Genomic DNA, 11,358 nt, shown 5'->3' with positions numbered 1-11,358 from the left:
CCCCCCACCCCCACCCCCATAGCCGTGTGGGCAAAAACAAAGATGGTTGAATGTACACTAAAAGTGCTGTTTGGCAACGGTTCTCTGGGAAGGATGGGGAAGCACAGACAGGCTTGTTGTCTGCAGAAATGCCTCATCACTGAACTGTATAGGATTTGTGACAAAAAACTTTACAATTTGCTTAACTGCTTAATATTTGACATATCCGTCAGCATATCTTTTTTGCGTGACACTTTTAGATTGATTCTTTTTCATGCTTTATATTTACTGATTGGTGGATAAGATGGTAAATGCTGATAAAGGACATTTTTTATGTATTTTCGTGGTTATTAAGGTAAAGTGAAAATTACTTATATGTGACCTTAAAGGTATTCAGTCATGCAGAGCAGACAAAAAAACTATTTTACTTAAACAGATGGTTATTGTAACTTAAATTAATTAAAAAACTTCCTATTTAAATTTGTGATAGGATGCCAGCTATTATGTGCATTTATTTACCTAAAGAACCAAATTTAAACTAACAAGTCTACACCTGTCATTTCTCACCGTAGTTATTTAATAAATCAGCCAATTCCTGGCTGTGTTGCCTTTAGCAAGTTCATGGGGGCAGGCTTTCTCCAGAAAACAAGAAATCAGAGAAGTGTTTTGCTTTCTAACATGAGTGTGATATTGTGAAAGACACAAACCTGGTGATCTTCCAGGATAGTGGAGAGTTGTCACAACTCATGTATTCGGCATGCTGAAATTATTGTTGTTTTTGTCAAACAAATCTAAAGAAATCTAAAAACCATGTCTGACGTTAATAAGTTTGGTCTAAAGTCAGCCAGATCACCTGATGAGGTGTTTACAGGGTTAATGACACAGGTCACACAACTTATCCTTTTTTTTTTTTTACATAAATTGCAATGTTATTTGAAAATGTAGCATCAATCAAAACAAGAATACATGAACTGGTATGAATATCCAAAACAATTTGCTTTGAAAAATTTCTGAAAGTGAATTGTTTTTGTAACAATATGTGTAAATTGACTGGGGAAAAAAAACTGCGTCATTGTAGCCACTCAGCCCTAAGTGGTTTCACTAAACAATAGTTTCAGATAAATGTATTCTAATTTAAATTTGATCAGAATTTGAATAAACACTGGGAATGAAGTAAACAAAAGCCCAGCCTGTGAATGGTCATTAACATCTGGAGCAGAGAGGACAACAGTCCTGTTTACTGCTGATCACAGAGTGGACCATATGACCAGAGTAAGAAAAGACACGGGTGGGAGTGACAGACGGATGGACATTCAGCATTTGGACTGAGAAACTGGTGGAAATAAAGAGTGAAGATGAATAAGAACATGAGCTATCCAGCAGTTTCCTAACAGGAGGATTTTAATATACGCTCATTGGGAATGAATGGACAACTGGAAACAACTGCTTCAGTCACGCAGGTTTGACAATATTAAAATAAGATTTTTTTAATTAAAATTGACACAATACGTACTAATTAATTTAGTTATACTCATTCTAAGTTGGATCAATTGCAAAAAATTGAGGAGACACTAACTTGTTTTTTGAACCTTGCATCACAGGAACATTTTTTTTCTTGGGATTTTGCAGGAGCAGAGAGAATGGCGACCTTCCAAATGAACTTTGCTGTGTTTCTTTTTTTAACAGCAAACAGCTTCACCTCGTCTTCAGCTCTGTATGCCCCAAACAGAGCAGGTAGACATTTTAATTCCTCATTTTCATACAAATCATCAAACAAGGAATATTTGAAAACCTTAATAAGAAAACTACGTACATATTAGGGGTGCAACAATACAAAAAAAAAATTCATGATTTGGTTCAGTTCGATACTTTAGTGTCACAATTCGATCTTATTTCGATACAAAACAGATATTTTTCCATGCCCTTCTTGACTTGTAATTTATTAAAATAAATTATGAACATTTGTTTAACCTTAAAAGTATAGTTCTTAAAGGGGCAATATCAMGTAAAATCAACTTTTTTGAGTTTTATATCATGTTATAATGTTATACTCTCATAAAAAACATGCCTAAAGCCTTGCTTTGACTCATTCATGCATGTTTGAGAAATCCTGCAGCGTTTTTAGGAAGCCATGCTGAGGAGCAAAACAACAGGTGGGGACCAGAAACGCCCCTGGAGCGTGTCTTTAAGCTGAACTTCCTCATCACAGAGCACACCTTCCCACCCCCCCCACCCCAAACACCACACCCATGACTCCTGCAGGCTCTCGGCAGCAAAAAAAAAAGCAAACTGAAAATGAAACTTAACTGTCTGCTGCTCTCAACACTATTTCTCACTCAACGAAGCTCTTTTCAAATTCAAAATACCTTTGAGGAAATATATTTCCAGATGCCAAGTAAACAGCATCATAGCGCACACGAAGCCCCCGCGCAAGCCCCCCCCACCACCACCACCACCACCACCACCACCACCACCACTGAACAGGACGGGACAGAAGCAGAAGGTGGTTCTTAAAGAGACAGAGGCCAATTTCAAGGCATTTAGAAGAGGAAGTGATGAGAAGATAAGTTTATTTTCTATTTAAACACAAAAACAGCATTTTAATAACAACTAAAGGTGACATAGATACTTTATTATGGTATAGTATTTAAATGTATGCCTGAGAAACTCATAATATTGCCCCTTTAAATTAAAAGTTGCTGAAACAGCAAGTTTCTCAGTGGACATTTCAACAATGCATAGGTGGAGTAGTCGAACACAGAGCCACTGATCCTTCAACACAGCACATCTTCAGAAGGCAAGTTGATAAAATAAATTTTAAAAATCTGTATTGTTCAATCCATAGTGTGTATTGAATGGTTTGATACAGATACATGTATTGTTGCACCCCTAAAATATATCCTAAGAAAAATACAAATGCAAGCATGTTACTGTGAATTCAGGATTCAGTATGGGAAAAATGTATATTTTTTAGTTTTAAGAAAAGAGAATTTTTATAACTGGACCTTTTTGGCTTATAGGTTGTCAGTTTGTTTATTCTTCTTCCTTTTTAAAATGAATTGTAGTGTACTCCTACCCACAAACTAATGGTCAGAGATCCTGTTTTTGTTTGCTACTAAATACATTGTTTAAAAAGATTTTTATTGGTCTTATTGTTTTATTGCTAATAATGTTTCACCCTCAGTATCAAATACCCCAAAGAAGCTCCAGTATCTCCTTGAGCCGCCGGTCCATGTAGAAGTCGCTGGCCGAAGGGGAGATAATGTCACTTTGCCGTGCATCATCAGAACCAAACCAAGACATTTCAAAATCAAATGGACAAAACTGGAGCATGGGCTCAACGGCCAAGAGAACATCATCATTATATCAAACGCAAAGGCCTTCAAGGCGTACGGTCATCTTGGTCAGAGGGCTTCTCTCCGGGGGGCCCACACCATGGACGCCTCTCTGCAGCTCAGCCATCTTGAACTGGAAGATGGTGGCAGGTATCGCTGTGAGCTGATAAATGGCATAGAGGATGAGAATGTTCTCATTACTTTGAGGATTACAGGTAATTGAAGCAACTATCTGCTATGATGCTGACTGTTTTCTTCTTTATTAAGTTCCTCTTGTGCAGGGGTGAAGTATGTTCTATGTGCTATGGTGCTGTAAAATGTGTGTCTTTACCTCCATCGGGGCTATTATGTACAAGGGCTTGGTGTAAACAAACAATAACTTTGTCTCCAGGTGTCATCTTCCCATATCAAAGTAAAAATGGCCGCTACAAGTTTACATATCATGAAGCCAAAGAGGTCTGTGCCGAGCAAGATGGTGTTTTGGCCACATTCAGCCAGCTCTACAGAGGTACCGCGCACTGAAGCATCCCTAACTGTAAACAGTGTTGGCTCTGTCGCATCACCCTGTCTCCTCCTGCAGCTTGGACCGAGGGGCTGGATTGGTGCAACGCAGGCTGGCTTCATGATGGAACAGTTAATTATCCCATCGTTCATCCCAGACCAGTCTGTGGAGGAAATCTGCCCCCAGGCATTCGTAGTTATGGGTCAAAAGATAAAAACCGTGATCGGTTTGATGCTTTCTGTTTTACTTCTCAGACAGTAGGTAAGTCTGAAAAGAAACTTAATTTTTACTATGCTTATAAAGGGATCAAAAAAGAGGGGATAATACCAAGAGGTATCTTTTTCACTCATAACCTTAAAAGCATAGCGTCCCTCCCACTTTAACATTTAGTAAGACTGGAATGTGGTTGTTGTAAATTACACCAATAATCAACTTGTGATTATATGTATAAAACTGCAAATTGACAAAATGATCTCTTCTGGTATCACAGGCTCTGTCTTCTACATATCTGGGTCCTTCGCCTTTGAGCAGGCCGTGAACGCCTGCAAACATCAGGGAGCTGAATTGGCTTTGGTCGGCCAGCTTTACGCCGCCTGGCGTTTCCAAAACTACGACCAGTGTGACGGAGGTTGGCTCAAAGACGGCAGCGTCCGGTTTCCCATTAACAACCCAAGGAAAAATTGTGGCGGTATCCCAGAAGCGGGGGTGCGCTCATTCGGATTCCCCGACAAAACAATACACCTTTACGGTGCTTATTGCTATAGGTAAATTAAAGGTGAAAATAAATAAAAGTTAAAATAAAGCTTCACAACTAACTATGAAAATGTGGGAAACTAAGATGTCAGTTACACAACTGTGGTTGTTTTAAACAACACAAACTTCTGGGATGAGTGAAAGTTAACACATTAGAAGCAAATGTGATGAATTAAAGCACACATGCACAATCAACTTCTAATTAATTTACAATAGATTTATGACAGAGCTGCAGCTTTTCATGTAACGTGTCTCTGGCCTGCTTTCTGTGAACTCATTCAAGCAAAAAATCTATTAACGGTAAACTGTTTATTCTGTGAAATTCTTTCTTTCAAGAATGATATGTCTGCATGCTAATTTTGGATTTGCCAATAAAGTATGTGGGGTAAAATGTAAGTTTTTAGTGATTTTTTTAAAATATCACAGCAAAATTCTGGTCAAGTGGGTTGAGTGAAAACTCAACAACTAGGGTTGGGATGTTTCCTAAAAGACATATGTTTGTTGTGTAACACAAACTGTCTACAACAGCTTGTTGTAGAAAAAAAGAGATTTTCTTTGTTGAAAAAATATGTAGACCTGACTTTCATCATGTTGAAAGGGTCGCCATTTTATTGAAATGAAACAGAAGAATAAGTTATGCCTTTTTATGGTAAAATCACTCTAAAACAGGGGTGTCCAAACCACGGCCCGTGGGCCGTACCGATTTTATTGGCCTGCAGCAAATTCTGAAAATATAATTGAACATGGCCCGCACAAGAATTTTCCAAGTACACTTCGCTGCAGCATGCAGAACGGGGTGGTGACAGACCTTTCCGTCAGTCCCATACCTTAAATGGAAATGGGACTATTGCATTCCGAACATGAAGGGGGCGCTAGTGACACTATTTTCTATCGAACACTATCAACATTAAAAATACAAATTTTACAGTAAGGAAATGGCTACAAAACGTGTTATGTCACGTGGTATGTCCCTTTTTCATTTTCAAATCTTTATTAAATCTTTGTTGTTTTTGGATATTAAAATTATAGTACAGTAACGGTTAGGGTTAGGGTTAGGGTTAGGGTTTTCTTCTTCCTTTGCTCTCTTAATCCCGCGTCTTTAAGGAGCAACCTTCATTTCCGGAATGCAATAGTGACGGAAAGGTCCGTCCCCGCCCCATTCTGCATGCTGCAGCAAAGTGTACCTCGAATTTTCAGCTCAACACCGTTGCACTTCTCAGTTTCAACACTGGATGGAGCCAGCCACAGAAATGGAATTATAAAGAGAAGAGAAGAAGAAACTTTTTGTGACTGCGACACTCCGTTTGAGTCTCCAGAAATGGCGGTGCCGAAGAAACAAAAAATAGCAAGTGAGTGTAGGAGATTTCAAACACGGTGGGAAAATTAGTATTTTTTCAAAGAAATCAACGTAAAGTGTGTATGTTTGATTTGCAGTGAAGATTTAGCTGTGATGAAACAACATAATATCCGTCGGCATTATGAAAACTGCTAACAAAATACAGGAAAATGCCACAACAGCAAGTTATGAAGTTGCTAAACTTATTGCCCAGCACGGCAAACTGTTTTCAGATGGTGATTTCATAAAGCAGTGTCTCATCAAAGTCACAGAAATAATGTGCCCAGAAAAAGTGCCTGATTTCAACAATGTGAGCTTATCCAGAAATACGGTGGTGCGGAGAATTGAGGACTTGTCGGCTAACTTGAAACTTCAGCTGGGAGACAAAGCTTGTGGAGAAATATGTGTCTGTGATTAAATCTCTCATGACAGAATTCAACCAGCGTTTCCAAGATTTTTCTGGAATTGAAGAACAAATCAAGCTGTTTTCAACCCCATTCCTGGTGGATGCAGACAAAGTGGAATAGTGTCTGCAGTTAGAACTGATTGATATGCAATGTGATGATTCTCTGAAGAGTCAATATTAGCTTCTCTCCCATACTGAATTCTGTCAGAGTTTGGATAATGCCAAGTGTCCTCTGATGAGACGCCACGCAAAAAGAATGATGAGCCTGTTCGGCTCAACATACATATGTGAACAAACATTTTCTCTGTTAAATCAGAACAAAAGCAGACTGAGAACCAGAATGACTGATAGCCATCTCTGTGAAGTCCTTCGTGTCTCAACCACCAAACTTTCTCCTAACATTTCAGCCATCCTTCAATCCAAAGGACAGCATCACTGCTCCCACTGAGTGTAATGTTCTTCTCAAAGGTGTGTTAGAAAAACACACATTATTGATGTATCAATATGTCACTTCTAGTGTGTGGCCCAGCCCTTTGTTTATTTTTCTGTATTTGGCCCTCACTAAAAAAGCTTGGACACCCCAGCTCTAAAACATAAAACATATTTGCTTAAGCTGCCAGTCCAAAGAGCAGAACAGACCTGAACATACACTCACCGGCCACTTTATTAGGTACACCTTGCTAGTACCGGGTTGGAACCCTCTTTTGCCTTCAGAACTGCCTTAATCATTTGTGGCATCGATACAACAAGGTACTGGAAGCATTCCTCAGAGAGTCTGGTCCATATTAACATGATAACATCCCACAGTTGCTGCAGATTTTTCAGCTGCACATCCATGATGAGAATCTCTCATTCCACCACGTCCCAAAGGTGCTCTATTGGACTGAGATCTGGTGACTGTGGAGGCCATTCGAGTCAAGTTCAAGAAACCGATCTGAGATGATTCATGCTTTATGACATGGAGCGTTATCCTGCTGGAAGTAGCCATCAGATGGTACACTGTGGTCGTAAAGGGATGGACATAATCAACAACAATACTCAGGTAGGCTGTGGCAATGCTCAATTGGTACTAATGGTATCAGGTTTGGGTGTAAAGTTTAGTACTCAATTTCAAGCAATACCAGACAATACTCAGAGACAGGGTATAAAAGGTAAGTGAGTTTATTTACAGTGGGTTTGTTCCAGAGATTTCCCTGAAAGGTAAGGGGAAGTAGTTASAATGGTTCCACAGGAGAGTTGTTGCAGAAGATAATGTTTAGTTTGTTTTCTTACAGGTTTAGGAGATGGAGGCAGACTCGGAAGGAGAGGCAGGATGAATCCAGGAGGTGAGTATTTCGGTGTGCTCTTGTTTTCCAGGTCTGAGAGTGTGTTCCAAGGTAGGCGGAGAGGCAGAGGCTTTGGCTGAGGTCTGACGGGGTTGGAGATCCAGGCACGAGGAGTTGAGTTCCAAGGTAGGTGAGTCAACGACTCTACTTGAAGATTCCTTATAGAAAAACACAGGAGATTAATTTACTAGAAAGTTTCACACTTAGAGATAACTGAGGCCTATGGTTTTAAACAGTACCAAGGTTACTGAATAATCCGGCGAGGAATGGATCTCTCCCAGAAGCTTAAATAGTCAGCCCAGCTCATCAGCCATCATCCAGGACAGGTGAGTAATTGAAGCTCCGCCCACCAACTCTCAGACTCTGTAGGACAAGGTAAGAGACACACATACACACCAAAACCAAATCCTAACAAATGGGCCCAAAGATTGACTGGAAAATATCGCCGACACCATTGGACCACCACCAACCTGAACCGTTGATACAAAGCAGGATGGATCCATGCTGCTTTCATGTTGTTGACGCCAAATTCTGACCCAGCCATCTGAACGTTGGAGCAGAAATCGAGACTTAGCAGACCAGGCAACGTTTTTCCAATCTTCTATTGTCCAGTTTTGGTGAGTCTGTGAATTGTAGCCTCAGTTTCCTGTTCTTAGCTGATAGGAGTGGCACCCGGTGTGGTCTTCTGCTGCTGTAGCCCCTCTTCCTCAAGGTTGGATGTGTTGTGTGTTCAGAGATGCTCTTCTGCAGACCTCGGTTGTGACGAGTGGTCATTTGAGTTACTGTTGCCGTTCTATCAACTCAAACCAGTCTGACCATTCTCCTCTGACCTCTGGCATCAATGAGGCATTTGCGCCCACAGAACTGCCGCTCACTGGATGTTTTCTCTTTTTCAGACCATTATCTGTAAATACTAGAGATGGTTGTGGGTGAAAATCCCAGTAGATCAGCAGTTTGTGAAATACTCAGACCAGCCCGTCTGGCACCAACAACCATGCCACATTCAAAGTCACTTAAATCACCTTTCTTCCTCGTTCTGATGCTCAGTTTGAACTCCAGCAGATCGTCTTGGCCATGTCTACATGCCTATTGAGTTGCTGCCATGTGATTGGCTAAATTTGACATTTGCATTTTTGAGCATTTGGACAGGTGTACCTAATAAAGTGGCTGGTGAGTGTATATGGTGACCAGTGGTGGACAAAGTACTCAACTCTAGTACTTGAGTAAAAGTACAGATACTCATGGTAACTCTTACTCAACTACAAGTAAAACTGAACTATTTTTCAGTCCTAAAATCTCAAACGTTGAGCTGTGATATGGCCATGCTGCTCTGGTTTCTCCACTTGAGTTTCTCCGACCGTCTCCATTGCTGGGTTCTGTTTGAAATGAAGGTGGGAGCTCAGCTCACCACTGTTAACGAGGATGACGTAATTCCAAATCTATCCCAGGTGTGAGCTATGACTGTGATTGGTTCCCCTTGTGAGAAACATAACATGTGGCCAAACGCATTTCAAGAAATGAAAACAGCAAAAGTGGATCACAAAGCTATGCTGAGCCCAATTGTAGTGGAGTAAAAAGTAAAATATTTGTCTTTAAAATGTAGTGGAGTGGAAGGCATAAGTTCCCCAAAAAATAATTACTCAAGTAAAGATACTCAAAAATGTACTTAATTACAGTACTCAAGTAAATGTACTCCATTACTGTCCACCACTGATGGTGAGTAAAGAAAACTAGCATTGATGTCACTAAAAGTGAATTTAAATATGGATGTATAGCACAAAAAGTAAGGACCTGTGTGCTTGGTCGATTAGTTCTTTGTTGTAACAATACTTCTTATAGTGGCACCTGATTGGCAGCACCTGGGAGTACCAGAAGGTCAAAACAAATGTTTAAAGCAACAACAAAATAAAGCTGTTTGGCAAAGAAGAGTTGGCTATTTGCTCACATGTGCAACACACAAACTCTGCTCTACTGCTCGTCGCACAAATGCATGTTCCTTACAAATGTGGCACCATTTGCAAGGGAAATTATGGGGCTTTCCAACAGTATGTGATTAGAAGCATTGTTACGACAAAGAAATACTCTACCAAACACACAGGTCCGTACTTTTTGTGCTATAATTATGTATAATGGACTTTTCTATTTTTTTAGGAAGAACTTGCAGAACATTAACTACAGACCAATGACTTACATATTTACACATACTGCATTTAGAGGGAAAAATAAAGGTGAGAGTTGTGCAAATCTGCAAAAGACATTTACTGAATTAATCAATTGTCAAAAAACTAAAGTAATGATAAGCATCAGAACAGGTATTAGTGACTGTGAGAAGAACTGAATTTGAGAATGAAATAAAACGGATGAATGGAAAACATGAAGAACTCAACAATAGGAGTGTTTTTATACACATGTAACCTTAGCGTGTGTGATATTAGCAGTCACATTCATGAAAATAACTCCCTATTTTAAAAGTCATTTTAAAGTCACCAAAACCACAACTATATCACATATGTAAACTACATGATATATTTTACACTCATCTAAATTGATGAGTTGTCTTAGTCTTCACATGTTTTTTACATCTGCATATCTTTAGTTCCTCTGCTAGATAAAAGCTCCTGTTTAATTTTGTTTCCACTAATACAGAATTACAAAATGTACATTTACATGTGCTATTTTCTACAAGAGGTGTATCCATCCATGTAAAAATTCAAACTTAAAGGATGTAAATTTCCTAAAGTGGTTACAAATCTGATCCAGTGACTGATGTTTTGAAAGATCCAGTCTCTTTTTGAAGTCATGACTCACCATACAGTAGGTAAGTCCTTGTGGAAGAATCAAGTTTAGATTATTTTGTTTTTAAATGAACGGATTAAAAAAAATAAAACTAAATTCACTCTATAATTCAGGAAAACACACATTTGGATTACAGCACTTACAAAATGTCCAGAACTGTTGAAAATATGACCTAGTTTGTCAAATACACAATATTTTATGTATACATTCAATTGTAAAGGTGGGATTCTACAGGAAATTCAGCTGAGAAATTAGAAAATTAAAATTAAAAGAAAGTATAGATAATTTTGTCCCATTATTATGAAGACTGAGTGGCTTTAAAAACTCCACTTAATGTCCCAAGAAAGAGGAGATGCTTTCTTTGCAGCTGCACCCGCAGCCTCTTCATGCTGGTTCGGCTCTGAGGTTACAAAGTGCTCTGATTTACGAGCTGGAAGAAAGAGGAGAAGAATAAAAAAAGGTTGCTATTTTTTACTTGAAACAAGGAGAATGTTTTTATTTTGTTCACTTTTTTTACAAGGAGCTGAGAAATGTCCCAATCTGCGTGATCTTTTAAACAAGAAAAAAATCTCAAAGTATTTCTATTGATGTAGCACGACTTTAATATTACTGCAGACTCTTGATGTTCAACATTACCCACCATGCAGCAGAGCATCATCAGATCTGTTAAAAATGTATTTCATGTTAAAAATAGATGTTTTTGTTTTAAAAAATATTTAAGGCAGTAAACATTTGAAAACCCAAAATCTTTTTTCTAAATACACATTTAGCTTATTTTTATAGGAATAATGTCTAGCTTAAAATATGTATAGCAGGCCATTGCATCATATAATTAACAATTTATGTCAGGCCATTGAATCACATAAAAATATGTCAGGCTGTTTTGTATAATGATTGTATGGCAAGTCATTGTATCATATATATAT

General features: G+C 38.8%; 2 protein-coding genes and 1 long non-coding RNA gene across 4 annotated transcripts in view; 1 reads left to right on the top strand and 2 right to left on the bottom strand.

Annotated features, from left to right (window-relative positions):
- The first annotated feature begins 913 nt into the window (after positions 1-913).
- hapln2 (hyaluronan and proteoglycan link protein 2) lies at positions 914-4,954 on the top strand. Of its 2 annotated transcripts, none has more exons than XM_014024570.1 (6): positions 914-1,439; positions 1,609-1,713; positions 3,164-3,529; positions 3,706-3,822; positions 3,895-4,077; positions 4,307-4,954. In XM_014024570.1, the coding sequence occupies exons 2-6, from the start codon at positions 1,620-1,622 to the stop codon at positions 4,582-4,584; spliced, it is 1,038 nt and encodes a 345-aa protein (XP_013880024.1). In that variant the 5' UTR covers positions 914-1,439; positions 1,609-1,619; the 3' UTR covers positions 4,585-4,954. The 2 variants fall into 2 exon arrangements, with proteins under 2 accessions (XP_013880024.1, XP_013880023.1); XM_014024569.1 differs by having other exon boundaries at positions 1,581-1,713.
- Positions 4,955-7,456: 2,502 nt separating this feature from the next.
- Positions 7,457-7,967, bottom strand: LOC106529216 (uncharacterized). The gene is made up of 3 exons (XR_001311610.1): positions 7,876-7,967; positions 7,584-7,794; positions 7,457-7,504 (listed from the first exon to the last, which is right to left on the bottom strand). It is a non-coding gene; the product is annotated as an uncharacterized LOC106529216 (long non-coding RNA).
- Positions 7,968-9,874: 1,907 nt separating this feature from the next.
- Positions 9,875-11,358, bottom strand: part of bcan (brevican) — a gene marked incomplete in the record, with an annotated part of 25,656 nt that continues 24,172 nt past the window's right edge. Inside the window, 1 exon segment of the mRNA XM_014024568.1 lies at positions 9,875-10,862. Coding sequence (XP_013880022.1) covers positions 10,750-10,862 — 113 coding nt within the window.

This window comes from Austrofundulus limnaeus, unplaced genomic scaffold, assembly GCF_001266775.1.
Source record: "Austrofundulus limnaeus strain Quisiro unplaced genomic scaffold, Austrofundulus_limnaeus-1.0 Scaffold427, whole genome shotgun sequence".
Lineage (NCBI taxonomy): Eukaryota > Metazoa > Chordata > Actinopteri > Cyprinodontiformes > Rivulidae > Austrofundulus > Austrofundulus limnaeus.
This window is presented reverse-complemented; position numbering and strand designations above follow the sequence as displayed.